The sequence below is a fragment of the Sus scrofa genome, chromosome 1 (assembly GCF_000003025.6).
Source record: "Sus scrofa isolate TJ Tabasco breed Duroc chromosome 1, Sscrofa11.1, whole genome shotgun sequence".
NCBI lineage: Eukaryota > Metazoa > Chordata > Mammalia > Artiodactyla > Suidae > Sus > Sus scrofa.
The window spans coordinates 107,995,025-108,016,137 of NC_010443.5; the positions used below are offsets into that span (position 1 = coordinate 107,995,025).

The 21,113-nt window shown below is 48.6% G+C and overlaps 1 protein-coding gene across 3 annotated transcripts in view; it reads left to right on the top strand.

The window, feature by feature from the left end:
- The window catches only part of DAPK2 (death-associated protein kinase 2), a 134,450-nt gene continuing 115,586 nt past the window's right edge, over window positions 2,250–21,113 (top strand). The window contains exons 1-2 of one of the 3 annotated variants that reach the window (XM_021093314.1): window positions 2,250–2,379; window positions 8,655–8,752. In XM_021093314.1, coding sequence (XP_020948973.1) covers window positions 8,676–8,752 — 77 coding nt within the window. In that variant the 5' untranslated portion in view covers window positions 2,250–2,379; window positions 8,655–8,675. 3 annotated transcript variants of the gene reach the window in all.

Consider the following 21,113-nt stretch of genomic DNA (forward strand, 5'->3'; position numbering starts at 1 on the left):
GGTTTATAAAAGGCATTTCACTTGGAGATTAAATGAGGTGACAGGAAAACCCTTAGTGCAGTGTCTTGCTCATGATAGATTGTCTATAAATGTTGGTTTGATCTGGGTAGAAGGATGAAAATATTATATGATGGAGTAATAGAAGCCAAAACTGAGAGGCCAGAAAATCTCCTGAAAGGAAAGAGCTGAGGGTTCCTGGTTCTGGAGAGGAAGGAGCAGGGCCAGTCCTGTTTAGGGGCAGAGGCCACTACAGATGGCTAGACTTGGCTCCTGTGCCTTTGTTTTCCTGGATGCAGCTGCTGAGAACTGGGTTAGGATCTGGGCTCAGCTGAGATGGAGTCAGCATGTAGACCAAGGAGGCAGAACTAGGACCCCAAGTAGGTAGGTCAGCGACACGGAGGTCAGGGATCATCACAGCCCAGGCACTGGCTGTGTGAATGAAGAGGCCTCCACATGATTTCAATCCCCAGCCATTCAAGTCACTCCCACCCACTCAAGTCTTCCTGAGTGAGGTCCCAGACATTGTGGAGCAGAGGTAAGCCTTATGTACCATGCACTGTCTACATTCCTGACCCTCCATGCACGAGCCTGACAAGACTGTTTCATGTCACCAAGGCTGGGGCAGTTTGTTACACAGCAATAGATAATTGGAAAAGGGGGAGGAGGTGTTTTGAGGGTGGTCTGAGGATGAAGGGCATCTTCATGCTGGTGAAGTCTCACCAGTGGTTGTCCTGTGCACACTGACTTGGAAAGCCACATCTGGTCTTGGATATTACTCTATTCAAGGTAGACTGATGCTCCTGGGGGAGGTCGCTCAGAGCCTGCACTGTCCTGGAATATTATTGTCAAGCTGATAAACGAGGAAGCACTGGGATCTTTCTATAGCGTGTCAAAGGTGCTGCGGTATGGGTCAGCTGGGGGTGGGAGGGCTGGTTCATCTATACTTGTCAATACCCCAGTGTCCAGAAAGGCTCAAGTGGGGAATGGGAGGTTGCCCACCAAGGTGAGGGTCCTCCAGGTGCATCTTACACAGTCTGTCTCATTTCAGCCCCATAAAGCTCCATTAGATGCTGTTAGAATGGGTGGTTGCTTATGTTACTGATAAAGATTGAGTTCAGGTGCCATGCCCAAGATTACAGCCATCTGAAATCGCATGGCAGCGCTTTGAACCAAATGTAGGACTCTGAGTCTAACCATATTTACTCTAACACTTTTTTGAGGATCCCCCAGATGACTTAGGGATGGAGGCTCGGGGAAGGGATCTTCATCTTCCCCTAAACAGCCTCTTGTCCCTAAACAGCCTCTTGTCTTGAAATAAGAAGACCTGGATTAAATTCTGTTTCCACTTCCTTCCTCTTACCACCCCTTCCACTCTCATTCCTTTTTCCTCCTGGGATTTTGGACAGAAGGAAGAAGGGAAGAGGACTCCACTTTCCAATCTTTTATTAGGGAAGACTTGAGGGCGATGTGAAGCTTCACTCACCAACGCGCTGGGCAGGACTGGGGGCATAGAGGTCAGGCTGCTCCCAAATGGTGTGTTGCAGGGGGTGTGAGTGGATGGGGTGGGGTGATGAGGTGAGTCTCCCCCCACCCCACTGTGAAACGTGGATGATTAGTTTTCCAGAGGAATCTGTGTGTCAGAATCTGTGCGTTGTCGTTGCAAGGGGCCTATTCCCTGGTGGGACTTCCTCTTGGGGCGCCTGTGTGATAACGGGATAACAGGAGACAAGGAAATACCACTCTCTCCTTTTTTTTTTTTTTTTTTTTGTCTTTTTCGTCTTTTTAGGGCCACACCCGCAGCATTTGGAGGTTCCCAGGCTAGGGGTCAAATTGGAGCTGCAGCTGCCGGCCTACACCACAGCCACAGCAACGCTGGATCCTTAACCCACTGAGTGAGGCCAGGGATCGAACCTGCGTCCTCATGGGTGCTAGTAGGGTTCCTTAACCGCTGAAGCACAATGGGAACTCCCGGAAATACCACTTTCTGAGCGATCATGCCTGGCTATGTGACTTGCCCAAAGACACACAGGCTGTAAGGGCAGCAGATCCAGTGAAGACGCCCTGAGGTTCCTGCCACTCTGTCTCTTGCCCCCTCTCCTGGAATCCGCAGGGGCTCTGAGGTGCTCACCCTGACCCGGCAGAAGACACTAGGTCCTCACCCCAGGGCTGGCCGGAGGGGGCTCCCGGCAGGGGGCGCCCCGAGTCCCTTCTCGGGCCTCGGGGAGCGCCTCCAGCCGGCGCCTGGGACCAGGCCGGCCGCCCCGCCCCCTCGGCTCCTCGGACGCTCCGCGGGCGGGCGCGCAGCGAGCAGATCTGAGCCGAGGGCCGCACGCCCCGCCGAGCCCCTCGTGCCCACCGCCTGCCGCTCAGACTACCGCCGTGAGTAGTGTCCGTCTGCGGGCTCGACGGGAGGGACAGGGCGTGTGGAGAGGGGGCTGGGAGTGGGGCTGGCGGGGGCAAACTACTCCGAGGCGTGTTCTCCTACCCTTGAGTGCGCCGCCGGGTCCCTGATGCCGCTCCCCCGGGGTATGACCGGCCTTGGCTTTGGGCGTTCTGGCCGGCACCCGACTGCTCCCCCAGGGCGCGGTCCGAAGTCTGGCACTTTGACCTGAGGGATCGGGTGGGAGCTGCGGGCAGAGGCCAGGTGCTTAGGGAGGATTGTAGGAGACTGGCTTCCATCACGCTAAGACCCCTTGCCGCGGGGGGAGAGCACTGGGAGGAGAGGGCCAGGTCTTCCTTAACATCAGCCTTCTCGAATACTTCCTTCTCCCCCTTGAGTGAGGAGGTGATGCGAGGAGGCTTTCTCTGTGGCAGGACGAAGCTGTGGTCCCCGGGGTGGGGAGCCTGGCCTGGGGCAGAGTCAGGGTGGGCATGGGGCAGCCAGTAGGTCTGCAACAGGCTGGGCTTTCTACCCCAGCATGGGGAGGGGGGTTGTCAACAGTTGACCCAGCTCTGGGCCAGGCATTGTGGATGTCTCATGGCAGGTGTGGGTCTGGCTAAATGCTCACTGTAACTCTGCAAGGTGGAAATTAGTCTTCTCACTTTAGGGAGGAGGAGAGGAGGCCAGGAGAGTTGAGCAGAGGCCAGGGCAGGTGGGGGTAGGCTAGGAGTGGGCACTGGAAGAGAACATACTTAGTTGGCTGCCTCACTGACAGGTGGGAAGGACCCTGGGGAAAGGTGGATAGAGCACAGCCCTTGTACCTTGTACTCTAGAATCCAGTGCAGGGCAGCTGGGGTCTGTGGTTTCTGACACTGTTTCTCAACTGCCTCCCTGTAGGGTTTTCCTGGGAGAGTCCTAGTGACCGAGGGGTCCTGGCGTCTTGGCTTTTTCACAGTCACTTCCAGAGTCCTGTTCTTTCCCAAAACACCCATCTCCCAAGATATGTTTTTAGCACCTGAAGCGACCTCATTCAGCAGCTTTGGGAGAGGCTTGGGCAGGGGGTACAGGGGTATGTGGATGTGGGTGGGTGTGTACTGGTCTGGGACAAGTTTCCCACTGGCAGGAACAAGACCTGAACTGACCCTGACCACCTCCCTAAGGCCTCCCTAGGTGAGGAGGTGCAGGTGCCAAGTGGAGCTGGACCTTCACCAGGAACAGTTTTCTCATGTCAGCCCAGGTAGGTGGCTGACCCTCTCTGAGCCCCAGTTTCCTCATCAGAGATTGGGGCGGGTGAGAGCCTCCAGGGCATGGTGAGGCTCTGTAATGCTAGGTGCCTCTCCCTTCTGTTGTCAGCCTCCTCAGAGCCCAAATGTGATGATTCTTGATGTAGGGCATCAGGGGACAATCACACCCATTTCACAGACTTGCCCTGGGTGAGCATCTCTGAGTTTGGCAGAGGGAGCTGGGACCCATGAAGAAGAAGCCTTAGGATGATGGAAAGTCCCTTATGGGATTATCCTTCTGTCCTTGAAGCTTGCTTGTGGTTGTCCCTCAGGAGGCCACTGACTTCCCAGCCTTGGTGCCAGCACTGGAGAGTTGAGGGTGCTCGTAACAGAAGCCAGGGTAAGAGCGGCTGGAGTGGGCTAGCTGTGTGATTTTTAGCAGGTTCCTTCTGCTGTCTGGACCTCAGTTTCCTTCTTTTATAAAACAAGTGGGTTGGACCAGATAGTAGTGGGTTTCAAATACTTCCTCCCACGAATTCTTACCCAGAACCCCAACATATAGTGTAGATAAGGTGGATCTTCTCTGGTTTCTCTTCCTCATGCTGGTGGCTCCTGAGCAGGGTCTAAAAATCCCCAAGGTGTTCTTTGAGGTCCCTTTTTTTATGAAGATCTAGGAAATCTTTGTTAACCTTCAAAATTGTTACCTAGTATTAGGGCTGGGGATAGGAATGTGAATTCTAGAGATTCCTCTAAGAGAAAGGTAGGCATTAAGATGGGCCTCATCCACGGAATGTCTGGAGCCATGGCCTGTGCCTCTGACCAAAAGTTGTAGCTCTGCCCTCTGCCATGTAGCTTCATTTTTTCAGGGCTGGAAAGGTGTCTGTGCCTCTTGGTCCTCCTCTGGGTCCTACTTGGTGACTATAATTCCACCTGAGTGTCTCCCCTTTAGCTTCTAAATTGATAAAATGCAAATTCATCTTGGGGAGAGATGTTATGAAGGGGCTTCAAGTTGTTATCAGTTGCTACAGCTCTGATTAGACCCCTAGCCTGGGAACCTCTGTATGCCGTGGGAGCGGCCCTAAAAAGCAAAATAAATAAATAAATCAACCTATGCTTGCAGAATGCCTGCTGTATACCAGCTACCACAAGGGGACAGATGTGAGAATGTCACAACTCTTGCCCTCATAAGGCTCCAAGACAGTAGGCAGGAGGGAAGGAACTCCAAGGACTGTTAAAAACATTTAAACATAAAAACATTCTACATGTATTATCTCATTGGTCCTATAAGTAGATATTAGACTCTTTTTTTATTATGTAAAACTTTGCATACAAACTAAGTGTACATAGCGTCAAGAAAAGCATTACCAGCCCCCAGAAACCCCCTATGTCCCCTTCCAGGCACAACCCTGCACCTGGGTATAACCATTATCTTGACTTGTAGCGCCATGGATTTGTTTTACCTAAGTGGAATTACACAGCCTGTAGTCTTTTGTGCCTGGTTTCTTTCATTCGACATCATGTTTGTGAGTTCCATACATGTCATTGCAGGGAGCAGTAGTTTACTTATCCTTGTCTTTGGATAATAGTTTCATTGGTAGGGTAGAACTCAGTTTATCTCTTTTCCTATTGATGGCCGTTTGGTTGTTTCAGTTTTCAGTTCTCACTAATAGCGCTGTTGTGTTCATTCTAAAGTGGGCCATTGTGGAAAACATCTCCATGCATATCTCTTAGGTATGTCCATAGAAACTATCCAACAGTTTTCCAAAGTAGTTGTCCCAGTGAATACAAGCAGTGTTTGTGAGTTCTCCAAACAGTCGCCAATGCTAGGCATTGTCTGTACTCATTTTCTTTTTCTTTTTTTTTATTTGACATTGTCATTTTATTTTATTTTATTTATTATTATTATTTTTTTGTCTTTTTGCCATTTCTTGGGCCGCTCCTGCGGTATATGGAGGTTCCCAGGCTTGGGGTCTAATCAGAACTGTAGCCGCTGGCCTACACCACAGCCACAGCAACATGGGATTTGAGCCATGTCTGCAACCTACACCACAGCTCACTTAACCCACTGAGCAAGGCCAGGATCCTTAACCCACTGAGCAAGGCCAGGGATTTATCTCGTGTCCTTATGGATACTAGTTGGGTTCGTTAACCACTGTGCCACGACGGGAACTCCTATACTCATTTTCTATGTAAGTAATTTGAAGCTCAGAAAGGTCATCCTGTGATAGTAAGTGGCAGAGCTGGGATTCGAACTGAGGCCTGTGTGCCTATGGAGTCTGTGTTCTCTCCCTCCGGGTTACATGTAAACATAGTTTATAATATGAGCCAGAATGTGATAAGCTCTAACGCTAAAAATGTGTAAAGAGCCCTCTTTGGGAATTTAAAGAGGAGGAGAATTTTCATCTGTTTTGGCAAGAAAAAGGGTGATAGACCCTCATAGAGATGGCTTGCTTTTTTTTTTTTCTTTGTTTTTTCTAGGGCTGCTCCTGTGGCATATGGAGGTTCCCAGTCTAGGGGTCTAATCGGAGCGCCACATCAATTTGGGATCCCAGCCATGTTTGCGACCTACACCACAGCTCATGGCAACGGGGATCCCTAACCCACTGAACGAGGCCAGGGATCAAACCTGCAACCTTATGGTTCCTAGTCAGATTCGTTAACCACTCAGCCACGACAGGTACTCTGAGATGGCTTGCTTTTGATTTGAGCCTGGCTTTGCAGGAACAGAATAGTTTTGCAGGAGGGGCTCTCCAGGTGGGCCCAGCCTGAGCTAAGGCATGGCAGGGGTGAAAGTTCGGGGGCAGTGGGATAGGACCACCTTTGGCTGTAATACAGGATTTAGAGAGGAGGTGGCTCTGCAGAAATGGTGAGTCGGGGCCGAACTGGTGGGCCTAGTTTGAGCTTGGGAGGCTCCTGGTCACCCAGGATGTGGAGCCCAAGGCAGGGGCTCATTGTTTTTCTGGGAAGCTGGGGCTGCTTCAAATCCAGCTCAGCTCCTGATAGCAAATGGAGCTGGCTTCTTGCCACATGGAGGATATTTGCTGTTCCTGGGACCACTCGGGGTATCTGCCAACAGAATTTTTTTGGAGTTTTCTGCTTCCATCTAACTGTGGGAAATTAGTAGCTATGCCCAGCTCTACCCCTAGGGTCTGACCCAAATGGTTTATTTGGAAGTATTTTTTCACCAAAAAAAGGAGGATAGATAGCAGCCCTGCCACTGTCTGGGCTAGTCTTGAGCGATTTGCCAGGATGGAGGCGAGGGTGTGAGGGCTACCAGGCTTCTGATCTGGTCAAGCCAAACTTGCCAGGAGGATCCCGGTACCTTTTCCTCAGAAGGGAACAGAATTGGTGTCTCAATGGCTGTGGGAAGCAGAAACACAAACAGTGGCATGGGATGAGTCAAACTATAACAGTAATAATCATCCTTCTTATTTGCCCACGAGTTTATGTCCTTATCACAGTGGGTTCTCATGTGGATGTGTGAAGTAGGTGATATGGACGTTATTGCCCCTGTTTATAGAGGAAGGGGGCCGAATCTTGGAGAGGGTGCCAGCGTGCTTTGTGTCATGTGGCTAATATACACCCAGACTAGTCTAGATCAGGGGCTCTGGAAGCCTACTCTTTTCAGGATTCCATACTTGCCAGGCTCTGGCTGAGCACTGAATGAAGACCAAGCAGGGAGGAGGATGTGTGATGGGCAGGCAGGAGTTTGGCAGGTGACCCTGAGAGTAAGGCCAGGGAGCCAGGCCCGCTCTGCCTAGAGGTCTTCAGGGGAGTGTGTGCCTCAGTGGAGGGAGGGAGGCAGGTGTCATCTTGGTGACATAGCTTTGGTTTGTAGGAGGCAGAGGTGGAAGAAAGAGGGTGAAATATATACATTGCCTGAGAGTTAGAGCAGCTCTGGCCACTTGGCATTTATGAGATGTGCCCTTATGTAATGGAGCCTCCACCCAGCCTGGTGAAAACAGTCTTTTGGGGCTCACGGGGCCTGGGTGTGGTTGGTAGCTTATTGCCAGGTGGAAGAAAAGCTGCCAGCACCAGCCAAAATGAGCTCTGAGAGGCCTTTGCTGATGACTCTTGAAAGACACATCCACCAGTAGCTGGTTTTATCTTTGCGATTTGCAGACTTATGTCCTGGGCCCTGTCCTTGGGGTGCTATCCAGGGTGGCATGTAGCTGTCCCGGGAATGGCTGAGCTTCTTGGGCAGGAGAATTCCAGGAGGGGAGGATGCAGAAGTCTCTTCTGGTGGATGGTGAGTGCTCTGCATGGCTCAGAGCTGCCCTATGGTTCTCAGTGAGGTGCCCTGGGCAGGCAGAGTCAGCTCCATTTGACAGATGAGGAAACCGAGGCTCCTCTGACAAGAGATGAGGTCACAGAGCTAGTTGTGGGCAAAATTGGAACTAGAACCTCAGGCTCCTGACTTCTGATGCCTGTCATAATTGGTCACAGCCCTCCCAGCCATCTTTCCCTTGGGGTGAGATGTGAGAGAGTCAACAAATCAGTTGAGGCTTGCAGTTGGGTGGCACAGCCCCTGAGGGAGCTGAGGTCATGATAATCCCTTATTTTTCCATTGCATTTTGTAGTTTACAAAATAATGTCCTGATGTATAGTGGCTTTTATAATATCAATCCCTTTTACAGATGAGGAAGTTAAGACACTGCAGTTTAGACTTACTCAGGCAAAACTGGGGCTCGGACTGGAACTTCTGACTCAGAAAGCTCCTTTTCCTGCATCACAGCTGCCTCTTTGCTTGCAGACTTGAATTTAATGACAACAAATTGCCGAAGTGTTTCTGAACTTGGTTCAGGACAGATCTGAAGAAGGGGAGGAGGGCTCTTTTTCAGTCCCTTTAACAAATATGAATTAATATAAATCAAATAAGAATGGTACATCATGGGTCACTGGTGAGGAAAGGCTTTCTTGAGGCTGTTGTTGAAGAATGAGGGCTGTGGGTTATGGTTAAATTACTGGCTCCGTGCAGCCAGTTACTTTGGGGCCTAGGTTTGGACTGGGACCAGTCGGCAAATCTAACATTGGGTTTCTTCTTGTGTCAGGACTGTCTGCTTTAGGCCTCCATGAGGAGCCCAAACATGGAGACGTTCAAACAGCAGAAGGTGGAGGACTTTTACGACATCGGGGAGGAGCTGGGGAGGTAAGTGGCTGTGAGCAGTGTGCTGGTCAGTAGATCTTGTAGGTCATGGGCTCCTCCCAGGACTCGTGAGAAGATTTAAAAACAATCCTGAGGGTAATTCATCTCATAGGCAGCTCTGTAAGTATTCATCTCTGGGAATAAAGACTTGCCAGCAGAAGGGACTAGCATTGTTGGGTTCAGTGTTTTCAGCATAACCTGGCTGACAGTTACAGCGAATCTAGATGATTTTATCTGTTACTTCTCTCCCAAAGCCCTCCCCAGGCTCTGGACTGAAACCCGACCTGTTGGTTTTCGTCTCCGAATTCTACTTGGGATTCTCCATAGCTCCCAGGATTTTGTTTCACAGGCTCAGAGCCTAAATGGGAGGTGGAGTAATCCTCCTGAAAAAATGGCTTTGCCTTGAGCGAAAAGCCACATGATCCTGGTCATGAAGGTTCCTCAGGTCTGAGTTATTGGGTGCGTTTTCAGCTTTGCTCAGCCCACAAGGCAGTCAGGGATAAACTCAGATCTAAAAGTAGTTCCTGTCTGGAGAAAAATGAAGATTTTTCTGAAGCTCTCTTCTTGCCACCCGTTTGTAACAACTGCTAACATTCAGGTGGTGTTTAGATGATTACAGAACACCAGTCCTAGAGTTTGATTCTCACAATTTATGAAATGGGAATTATTTTTACTCTTGTTTTTCTTGAGGAAACTGTGGCCCAAAGAGTTGAAGCAAGTTGCCCCAAGATGTTCAGCCAGCAAGTGACATGGACAAGATCTGGCCCATCCTGTCTGCACCTGCACACCTATCACGTTCTCTCCAATGCATGTGGTGCTTACACACTCACATGTGCTCATGATATACCCAGCCCCACCCAGCAGAGTAATTTAGGGCCCCACTGTAGCCGTGGTGCCAAACAGAAGCCTTTTCCTTCAAAGAGTTCTTGGGTCAGCACTCATTCTCTTACTTTGAAGAACTTCACAGCCAGAGGAGTCTTATTCTGAGAAGATTAGGAGGCGTAGTTACAAGTTCAGGGAGTGTTGTTTCTGGCTGACTGGCTTGGTTGTGGAGCAAGTGTCTGCAAAGACCCCAGAGGAGGGTGACTCCTTGGCCTTCTGTTTGAGCCTCACGCCTGGCAATCTACGCCTGGGAAGGGCTGAGAAGAGGCTGGAGGGTGGTGGGCTGGAGTCTGCTTCTGAGTAGGAAGCCAGCTTCTCCTCACCTCAGGTGCTTCTCCTGACCTTGGGGACACAGGGAGAAGATGGCACTCTCGGAAGCAGACCCTGGTGGGTCCTGCCAATGGCATTTGATTTGATGGTCTCATGTTGGCCATCTCCTATGTGTAGGGGTCTGTGCTAAATGCTCTGGGTACAGAGATGAGTATGATACAGTCTCTGCCCTCCTGGAGCTCCAGCCAGGCCCAGGGGCGGCTGTGTGTGTTACAAGGGCGGCGTTGGGTAGGACTGTGTCGGGAAGGCTGAGAACTGAGAAGCCAGGGTAGGGGGCTCTGAAGAAGGAAGAAGCGGTTTCCTGTGGACTTCATCTATCCTTCCTTTGTAGTCCTGTCTCTCCATGACTCTGTGCATCAGAGCTATTAGAACTGTTAGAGACCTCGTGTTTTTGGGTCTTCCATAACAGAGTGTGAAGGTCCCAAGTACCTCACAGCCTGGTGAGCCCCCCCACCTCAAACCTGCAACTTTACTAAGGTACTAACTGCACTTGGATGAGTAAGAGGCAGCAGAGGCCTGAGGCCTTTGGAATGGCTTATTGTCCCAGGAGTTCCGGTCTAGAGGTCAGGGAGCTGGAAGGCCTTTTGAGGTCTTTCTTCCAAGCCCCTCATCTGACAGTCAAGGAATCTGAGGCTCATAGAGAGGAATGGTCTTGCCTGGAATCATAAACAGGCTGCTACCAGAGCTGCCTTGGGATGACTGCGCAGCTTTGGAAGGGACAGTCCTATTTGTCTCTCCTCCCCTCTTCACATAACACACTGTCGAGGGCAAGCTGCATGCCAGGCACTGTCCGAGGCAGTGACAAACAAAATAGACATTCCTGTCTTCTTGCAGTTTGTGTTCCATTGCCAAAGAAGGACACTAAACAAGTGATAAGGGATCACAAAAGGATGAATCAGAGTTCCCTGGTGGCCTAGTGGTTAAGGATCTGAGTTGTCACTGCAGCAGCTTGGGTCACTAGGGTAGTACAGGTTCGATCCCTGGACCAGGACCTTCTGTATGCTGTGAACACAGCCAAAAAAAAAAAAAGGATAAATAATCACTCCAGAGTGTGCAATGACCTGTGAAGGAGAGAGTAGGGTTCTCTGAGAGAGAATCGGGGACCTAGTATGGACTGGGTGGTCAGGGGTGGATGCTCGGAGGAAGTGACTGAGGCTGAAGGGGCAGGCAAGAGGAGCAGCATGGACCAGGCTGGAGGTAGGGAGAACCTGGGACCTGAGTTGCTGGCAGGAGGCCACTGTGGCCTTGGAACATGAGCTGGGGACAAGCAGTGCTAGTTGAGGTTGGATATATAGCTGGAGGCCACATCTAGCCTGTGAGCTCCCTGCCAACACGGACTAGTGGAGAGATTTGGTCTTTGGGGACACATAGTTTGAGGTTTGGGTCCTCTTCCTAGCTGTGCAACCTCAGGACAACTTACTTGACCTCTCTGAGCCTGAATTTTTTAACCTGTAAGAAAGGAATAATAACAGTAGCTACCCTATGGTTGTGGGGATTAATGGGATGCTGAGTCCATTGTGTCCCTCACAGAGCACAGGGCAGGTGTTCAGTGAACAAGAGCTTCTGGCCTTTGAAGTAAGTTTGGGGTGTCCTGCCTCTGGAGCCCCCAGGAAAACAGTGTGGGACTCTGCAGGGTGAAGAGCTGGAAGGCTTGTTTTTGTTTTGGAAGGAACTGTATGTGAACCCGCTTCCTCAGCTCTCTGAGCACCCTTGTCTAGACACGGGGCTGTCTCATTGCTTTGGGACCCTCATCAAGTCCTTTTTTCAAAAGCGAAAATGAATGAGAGTCATTTTTCATTTTTACCTGTAATAAAAACATAAACATATTGAGCAAAGGGAGCTAGACTCAAGAGTCCATGCTGTGTAATTCCATTTGTGTGACGTTCAAGAGGGGCAAAATGAAGCCCTGGTGCTAGAAGTCAGGGTAGTTATTCTTGGGAGACTGGTGACTGGAAGGGGGCACAAGGGAGATTTCTGGAGGAGCAGGTATTGTTCTGTTTCTTGATCTGGGTGCCTGTTTCACAGGTGTGTTCATTTCATGAAAATATATTAAGCCATACTTGTATAAGGCATGTAAGCATATTGTATCTGAATTAAAACCATGTGTTGATAAACAAGGACTCTCTAACTTCACTCCCTGTCCTGGGCTGGTCCCTGAAGCACAGGTTGTTGATGTCTTTGGAGGCCTTGCACATCCCTATTTTGCAAATAAGACAACATTTGTGAGAAAAGCTACTGAATTCCAGCTTTGACCATGTGTCCTGGCCATGGCCCCGGGCCTGCCTGGCCCCATGCATCTCCCCTGTATTCTGGCTCATGTTTTGGTGCCGGCCTGCTGGGGGATGCTGGAGGTTGTCTGCTGTTTCTGGGAGGGGTTGGAGAAATGCTGGCCTGTAGCTTCTGACCTCTTCCAGTCCTGGTAGCCACTGTAGGGCAGAGCAGGGAAATATTAGAGCAGGGCTTATAAAGAGAAACCCATCTAACCCCTCTTTTTATAGATGAGGCAAAGGCCAGAGAAGGGAAGTGGCTTGTCCAAGGTCACGTGGGAAATAGGTGATAGACCAGGGTGGGGACTGGTGGTCTGACTCCTACCCTAGAGCTCTGGCCAACACACCATAAGGACCCATAAAACACAAACTCATTTTTTTCTTTTAATTTGAATGCTTTTGGGGAGTGAGAGGCAATGTATGGTAGAGTAGTCTTTTTGGTTTGATTTTGAGGGTACGGAGGCAGGGTCAGAGTCAGAAGGGTGAGCATTTGGGAAGACCTGATGTTCTCCAGGGAAGGGCGCTGATCGATAGGCCCAGCGATGACTATGGTCTGTCTAAGGGGATACGGTAATTTAATGTAAGCAGCATAAAATGATCAGTGGTTTCTTCTTCCCTATATTTACATTCCTTTCCTTTACTTAGATTATTAAATTGTTATAGGAACACAAAAATCATAAAATATTACTGTTGAACTGGATCTCAACAAGAATTTAGTCCCCATCTTCATTCTGTAGACAGGGAAAATGAGGCCCAAAGAGGAGAGGGGAATTGTCCAGAGCCACAGAGCCAGCAATACAGGAGGTGGAACTTAAAGAAGCTTTGCAACTACCCTCTGCTGGTTTAAACCAACAGATGAAAACTCATCTATATGAGAATTCAACTTTTATCCACAGCCCCCCCACCCCAAGGAGCCTACCTCACCTTTACACCATACATTCTCAACATCCTCTCCCCAGCTCTCCTGGTGAACATAGCGGCCAGAAGCCCTGCTGCCTACAAGAGGCTGGCATGTGCACAGCACACTGCTAGGCCCTTAACCTGCAGAATCTCCTTTTGTAGGGACAGGGGCCACAATGGAGCCACTGCTCTCAAGCCTCAGCCTTCCTAAATGGGCTGAGGAATTCCCTGGGACAGCTGCCTGCCAGATCTGAGTCTCCCCATGGGGCCTCTGTGGTTAAGATCACCCACAACTTGACCAGGGCAACCTCTCTGGGGAGAGAAACAAAAACCTCCAGGAAGTATGTCAAGCTCAGATGTACCAGGGAAGGGGGGCTCTATAACCCAGTCTAGCCACAAAGCGCTATAGAAAACAATAATAATGGGTATTTGGATTTAATTGCCTCTGTGTTTGGGAAGAGGGTTTCCAAGATGAACTCTGAGGCAAAGGGGCTTTTATTATTTCTTTTTATTTAATTTAAAATTTTTAAATTTTTTATTTATTTTTATCTTTAATTTTTTTGTCTTTTGTCCTTTTAGGGCCGCAACAGCGGCATATGGAGGTTTCCAGGATAGGGGTCTAATCAGAGCTACAGCTGCCAGCCTACACCACAGCTCACAGCAACGCCGGATCCTTAACCCACTGAGCGAGGCCAGGGATCAAACCCACAACCTCATGGTTCCTAGTCAGATTCGTTTCCACTGCACCATGATGGGAACTCCTATTATTTCTTTTTAAATAAAAAAAATTGTATTGTAGGAGTTCCTGTCGTGGCTCAGTGGTTAATGAACCCCACTAGCATCCTTGAGAACGTAAGTTCGATCCCTGGCCTCACTCAGTGGGTTAAGGATCCAGCTTTGCTGTGAGCTGTGGTATAGGTTGCAGACACAGCTTGGATCCCACGTTGCTGTGGCTGTGGTGTAGGCTGGTGGCTGCAGTTCCAATTAGACTCCTAGCCTGGGAACCTCCGTATACCATGGGCGTGGCCCTAAAAAGACAAAAGACAAAAAAAAAAAAGAAATTTATTGTAAAAGTAATGCTGGCAAATGTCATAAAGTTATGACGAGTTAAAGGGAAAAGTAGAACTCCCTCTGCTCTCCCTCCAAGTCTCACACCCACAGGGAGACTTTGATGATTCTTGTCTTCTGTTGCCTTTCAGAACTTTTCTGTGTAAATCAGGTGTGTCTCTGGATCCAGATGGGATCACACGAGCAGTCTACAACTTGCTTTTCTCACTTAATGAAATAGATTAGATATCTTTTACAGCACTGTATATAGATCCATGAGACTTATTTTGGATGAGATAAAAAAATGAATTTTTAAAAAATTAAATAATTAAAGACCATTTAAGCCAATAAAAGATTATTAGCCTTTACCAAGCAACTATTTTTATTTCCTACCTTCTTATCTTTCCAGGGCTGTTTCTCACACCACCACATCTCTTTTATGTCTGCCTGAGATGCCCCTGTGCTCAGAGTTAACATTCCCCCAAATGCTAAGCTCCTGCTCAGGCCCTGGGTTGTCCCAGTGCTGAGATTAGGCTTGTCTCACATTCATTTGTGCTGGGCTGTCAACTCTTTGAAGGCAGGTCCACATCTGTTCTCTTACTTTGAGCATCACGACAGCACTGAGACAGAGGCCAGAGGTCCCTAAATCTTCTGTGTCGTCTCTTTGCTTGGGCTCTTTGCTCAGTCTTGGAAAAATTAAACTTTTCCCCCAAGGTCTAGGTCCAGTGCTATCTGCCCCACAAAGCCTGCCATGACCCACCCTATCCTACCACACCTCCTTCTGTGGGTGTATTGCCTCTTATTCTGGACCCACACCTCTGTGAAGGGCTGATGTCATCATACCTCGCGTTACACAAAAGGGGTCACCCAATCATCTTCCCTGCTGGGCCCGATGCCTCCAGGCTGGGCTCCTGCATCCTTTATCTTATCCGTTCATTTTCTTCCCCTATCCCCTACACCCCTAAGAGTGTCCAGCCCAGGCCTTTTACACTTGTTCAGTGCTCAATTTCCACAGACACCCATTAGTTAACTGCAGAGCTCTCTGCACCTTGCCTTGAGTTAAATCTGAGGCAGGAAATCTCAGCCAAGCCCCCCAGCTCCCTTAGGCCTTGGCATCTGTGAATATCCTGGATTCCCCAAACACATAGTGGAAAACAAAACACAAAAATTATCTCCATTTCCTGGACATACATTATTGTATTTAATCCTTGTAATACCTGGTGAAGCCGTTGTTATTCCCATTTTCAGATGAAGACAGTCTCCAGAATGTTAGGCAACAGGCTCAAGAAATGCAGACCACCTGCCTTATCAAGGAGAAGCCAAGTGGGAAATTCCACTTTGTGTAACACAGCAGATCTCAGAGAGAGTCAGAAACAAGCCAGAAACACCTCTGGGCAGAGCCCTGCCTACCACCCTGGGCTGGGATTCTTGTGCCTCTCCAATCACATGCGTGCTTGTGTTTCCTGCTGCTGAGACGGTGAGATTGACTGACTTAAGTTAAGCATCTTCTGCCCCCATGTTAGTATGTGTGCTCAGGACTTCCTATCTTCCAGAATGATGTGAACTGGCTCACATTCCCACTTCACAGATGTGAAAAGCGAGGCTCAGAGAAGTTTTACAGTGGCTTCTAGTCCCTCCTACCCCAAAACTTTCTTACTGCTAACACCGAGCTTGTCTATGCTGGGCCCAGAAAGCTCTCCGCTTGGTGGTAGTGGCAAGGAAATCTTTTGGGCCACAGCTGCATCCCAGACAAGCCAGTGGTTTCCAAAACGTGAGCGAGCATGTGTGGATATGCTCGTGCATAACCGTCCTCTAGGTCATTGTCACAGCAATGACCCCCCTTTTGTGCTGGGCCCTGTGATGGAGAGAGGAGACTTTGGGCTCAGGCCTTGCCCCAGAAGAGATTAGGGCTCAGTTGGGGCCAAGGGGGTACTGTCCTCAAAAGCTAATAAAATGAGAAGCTGGAACAGACCTCAGGCTAATAGGGGGACCCCCCCCAAACTTGTGCCAGTTGTTCAGCAGAGGAAACTATCACCCCGGGCGGGGCAGCTATGTATAAAATCCGGAAGAATCAAGTAACCACCTAGAGGTCGGGGCTCTGCCAAGAGCTGAGAAGCTGCAGGTCCTGGGCTTGGGTGAGAGGACATGTGGAGAGGCGACTGCATAGGGCCCTGCATGACAGAGGCCATGGACAAGGGAGGGAGGGAGGTGCCTTTATCACCCATTGTTAGGAAAACAAAGCACAAAGCCACTCAAACAAAGTGGCTGCATTGCACACGCTTCGGTCAGAAGCTGGCACAAGGTGCAGACAGCTTGCCCTGAGGGAGTGGGCTCCTTGAGCTCGGTTGGCATCATGAAAACTGTGAGCTGGAGGCAGGGTCCTCGGGGTGGGTGGTAATCAAAACCATTATATACTTGTATCTATGGGCACACTTTGCTTTCTGCTTATTGATCGCCAGCATGTACATTTGGAGTTGTGTTGTTCTTTGCCTCAGCGTTGTCTTATTATAGCCTTCCATGTATCCAGAGTCCATGTAGCCTCCAAATGTTTTTGTTTTGAAATAATTTCCAATTTAATAGAAACATTTTCAGAATAACAGCACTCCCATATACCCTTGATCTGGGTACCAGTTTTTAACCAGTTTTTAATTTTGTCACCTCCTCTGTTGCTCTCGCCCTCTGTCCTCCACCCTCCTCCTCCTCCCCTCTCCTTCCTTCCTTGCCTCCTTTCCTCTTGCTGTCCTTTCCTTTTGTCTCCCTCCCTTCTTCCCTATTATTGTTTCTGAGCCATTTGAGAGTTGGTTGTGGACATTATGCCTCTTTATCCTTAAAGCCTCATGATGCATCTCCTAAAGACACAGACATGCTCTTTCAGGACCACAGTACAGCTTTAAAATTCAGGACTTATAACTCTGATGCAATATTTTTTATCTGAGTTATCATCCTTGTTTCAATTTTGTAAATGTTCTCATTAGTATTCCTTTAAAAAATTGGTTAAACTTTTTATACCATTTTAAAAGTTACACTCCATTTACAGTTTTACAAAAGGAGTTTCCATTGTGGCTCAGTGGGTTAAGAACCCAATATTGTCTCTGTGCGGATGTGGGTTCAATCCCTGGCCTCGCTCAGTGGGTTAAGGATGTGGTGTGGCTGTGGCTGTGGCTTGGGCCAACAGCTGCAGCTCCGATTCGACCCTTAGCCTGGGAACTTCCAAATGCCGTGGGTGTGGCCCTAAAAAAGAAGTTGGCTTGTATTCCTTATATTGTACAATAAATACATCATTGAGTCTATCTTATACCCAACAGTTTGTGTCTCCCATTCCCCCCAATAGTGTTTTTTTTTTTTTTTTTTTTTTTTTTTTTTTATCTTTTGTTGTTGTTGTTGCTATTTCTTGGGCCGCTCCTGCGGCATATGGAGGTTTCCAGGCTAGGGGTCGAATCGGAGCTGTAGCCACTGGCCTACGCCAGAGCCACAGCAACGCGGGATCCGAGCCGTGTCTGCAACCTACACCACAGCTCACGGCAACGCCGGATCGTTAACCCATTGAGCAAGGGCAGGGACCGAACCCGCAACCTCATGGTTCCTAGTCAGATTCGTTAACCACTGCGCCACGACGGGAACTCCCCAATAGTGTTTTTTAAATCCATTTTTCTCCCTGCTGAACAAGACCCAGGAAGACCATGTATTGCCTTTCCTTGACATATGTCTTTAGTCTCCTTTAAAAACTAAAGGAGACTTTAAACTGTCCCAGAGCTCCAGGCCAACAGTCCTCAGTTAACGGCACTCCCATATACCCTTGATTTGGGTACCAGTTTTTAATTTTGTTAAAATTAAAAACTTTGGGGAGTTCCTGTTGTGGCGCAGGGGTTCACGAATCCAACTAGGAACCATGAGGTTGTGGGTTCAATCCCTGGCCTTGCTCAGAGGGTTGAGGATCCGGCGTTGCCGTGAGCTGTGGTGTAGGTTGCAGATGTGGCTCGGATCCCGAGTTGCTGTGGCTATGGCGTAGGCCGGTGGCTACAGCTCCGACTGGACCCTTTGCCTGGGAACCTCCATATGCCATGGGAGTGACCCAAGAAATGGCAAAAAGACAAAAAAAAACCAAAAAAAAAAAAAAAACACATTAAAAATTTTAATTTTAATTAAAGTTCCTTAATTAAAATTAGGGACAGTTACTCAGCCTTTCTTTGACTTTTATGACAAGATATTTTTGAAGAATACTGGCCTGAAAAAAATACAGCCTGTATACTTTCATTACCTTCATAATAATCAGCTGTATAAACATTCCCAATTTACTTAACTTTCCCTGTTGTTTCTCAGTACTAAAAATAAGTGTTTCTGTGAATGTATTTGTTGAATTTCCTCCCTCTGCATTATTTCTGCTGGGTGTATTCCCAGAGCTGGAAACTCAGGTCAAAGGTTATGAATGATTTGTGTGATGGTTGAAGCTGAAATACTGAGCCGGTTACTAGGTCACGAGCATGCGCACATTTTCTTATGGCTTTGTTAGTACTTTTTCATTGTTTGGGGGTATTGTTGGTAGTTTAAGAGTTTTGTAAAGCTACCTTAATGTTTTCACTGTGGGGAAATTTAAAGTGGTTGTTTTCTGTGCTTCTCCCTTAAAACTGAATCTGTTCTCTCTGCTACTTTACCTGTTATTCATGGTGTTTCTGTTTCATTTTCGTGAATAATTTGAAGTTCTGATAGTAACACAAGGCGAGTAAGGCAAATGTAATTATTCCCATTTTATGAGTGACATGAATGAGGCCCCATCAGGACCAGAGGAAGAGGTCTTCCCTGTAGACTGATGGTGTTGCCTCCCTGCCCCAGAGGTAGAGGGGATTCAAGGTCTTTGGGGGACTCTAGGACTCCAGCAAAGGCTTCCACTTCTTTGTCTCTGCTTTTAGAAGCCGGCTGGATTGCTTCTATAAGACAGCTTTTTGACAGGAGCTGTTGGGAGAGGAGCTGCTTGAGGAGAGGGGTGTTTTTAGGGCAAAGGAAAGAGCTCGCTTGCCGGGGAGACCAAGGTGAGGGGTAAGAGCCAAGCCCAGTGGTTGGAGTTAGGGCCTGTGTCCCGACCACCGCAGCTGTACCCCAGGGCTCAATGATGCAGTGCAGGTGTGTGTTGGAGGGTCATGAGACCCGGCAGCCTCCAGGGCCTCCCACTGAAGGGATGTTGCAGCCTTTAGAGTTTCTCTTCTGGAGATTGCGCCAGACCCCAAAGCCGCCTTCAGCAGATTTCAGGAAAAAAAAAAAAAAAAAAAAAAAAGGAGTTGTCGTGACGCAGCAGAAATGAATCTGACTAGGAACCATGAAGTTGCAGGTTCGATTCCTGGCCTCTCTCAGTGGGTTGAGGATCCAGTGTTGCCATGAGCTGTGGTTTAGGTCACAGACTTGGCTTGGATCTGGTGTTGCTGTGGCTGTGGTGTAGGCGGGCAGCTGTAGCTCCGATCAGACCCCTAGCCTGGGAACCTCCATATGCCTTGGGTGAGGCCCTAAAAAACAACAACAAAAATAGATTTCAGAGCCCAAGAACTTTAACCTGCAAGGGATCCTATGTGTTTAGGCCAGGGGATGGGAAACTATAGCCTTCCAGCCAAATCTGGTCTGCCACCTCTTTTGAATGGGCCTGGAGCTAAAAAACTTTTACAGATGCACCACTTGATGATTAAGAACTCTCCTGGGCCTCAATTAGGCAAAATGTTATTCCCCGCCCTAAATACCATTCTTCTCCTTGGAAGACCTGTATTACAAAAACTAAACAAACAAAATAAAACAGACTCAATTCTTACTATATTTTGAATTTCAACTTAAAAATTTGTGGAAATTTAAGTGTTCTCCTTTGTTATATAAGTACCTGCATAACATCCTTGTTTTTACTTTTTGGCATGCAGTGCCTAAAATATTTACCAACTGGCCCTTTGTACAACAATTATCTCCTGATCTACTCTAGTATGGTTTTTTTTTTTTTTTTTTTTTTTTTTTTTTTTTGTCTTTTTGCCATTTCTTGGGCCACTCCTGAAGCACATGGAGGTTTCTGGGCTGTGGGTCCAATAGGAGCTGTAGCCACCGGCCACAGCCACAGCAACGTGGGATCCGAGCCGCGTCTGCGACCTACACCACAGCTCACGGCAACGCCGGATCCTCAACCCTCTGAGCAAGGCCAGGAATTGAACCCGCAACCTCATGGTTCCTAGTTGGATTCGTTAACCACTGTGCCACGACGGGAACCCCAGTATGGTTTTTATTTTATTTTATTTTTTATTTTTGCCTTTTAGGGCCACACCCATGGCATATGGAGGTCCCCTGGCTAGGGGTAAAATTGGAGCTGTAGCTGCCAGCCTATACAACACCCACAGCAATGCAGGATCCAAGCCGTGTCTGCAACCTACACCACAGCTCACGGCAACGATGGACCCTTAATTCACTGAGCAAGGCCAGGGATTGAACCTGCTTCCTCATGGATGCTAGTCAGATTCATTAACCACTGAGCCACCATGGGAACCCCTACTGTAGTATGGCTTACTATTTAAGCAGCAAAACTTAAAAAAGGGGGGGATTATTCAAAGTGAGGGAAGCCTGTAAACAGATCAAAGTGAAGGTGCAATTATGGAAAAGGAGGAAGAAGAGGTGAGCAGAGATCCATCTGCCCCCCTCCCCTGCCTTCCCTCTCCCAGCCTGTGAGGAACCTCTGAGGAGCCCAATTTCAGAACCACTGTCCATGTAAGTCAGCCCTGTCCCCCACAGGGAGTTGGGGTGGAGGGAGGAAAGGGGAGTCTGGGTATGAGGGATTCTGCATCCTCTCTAAACCTGGTCCTGCACTAGTTGTGGGACATTACCTAGTTTAATCCTCTGGCAGCCCTCTAGGGTGGGAGGTGTTTCTCCCATTTTGCAGATGCAGAAGCTCAAGCTGGGAGAACTTAACTAACTTGCTAAGG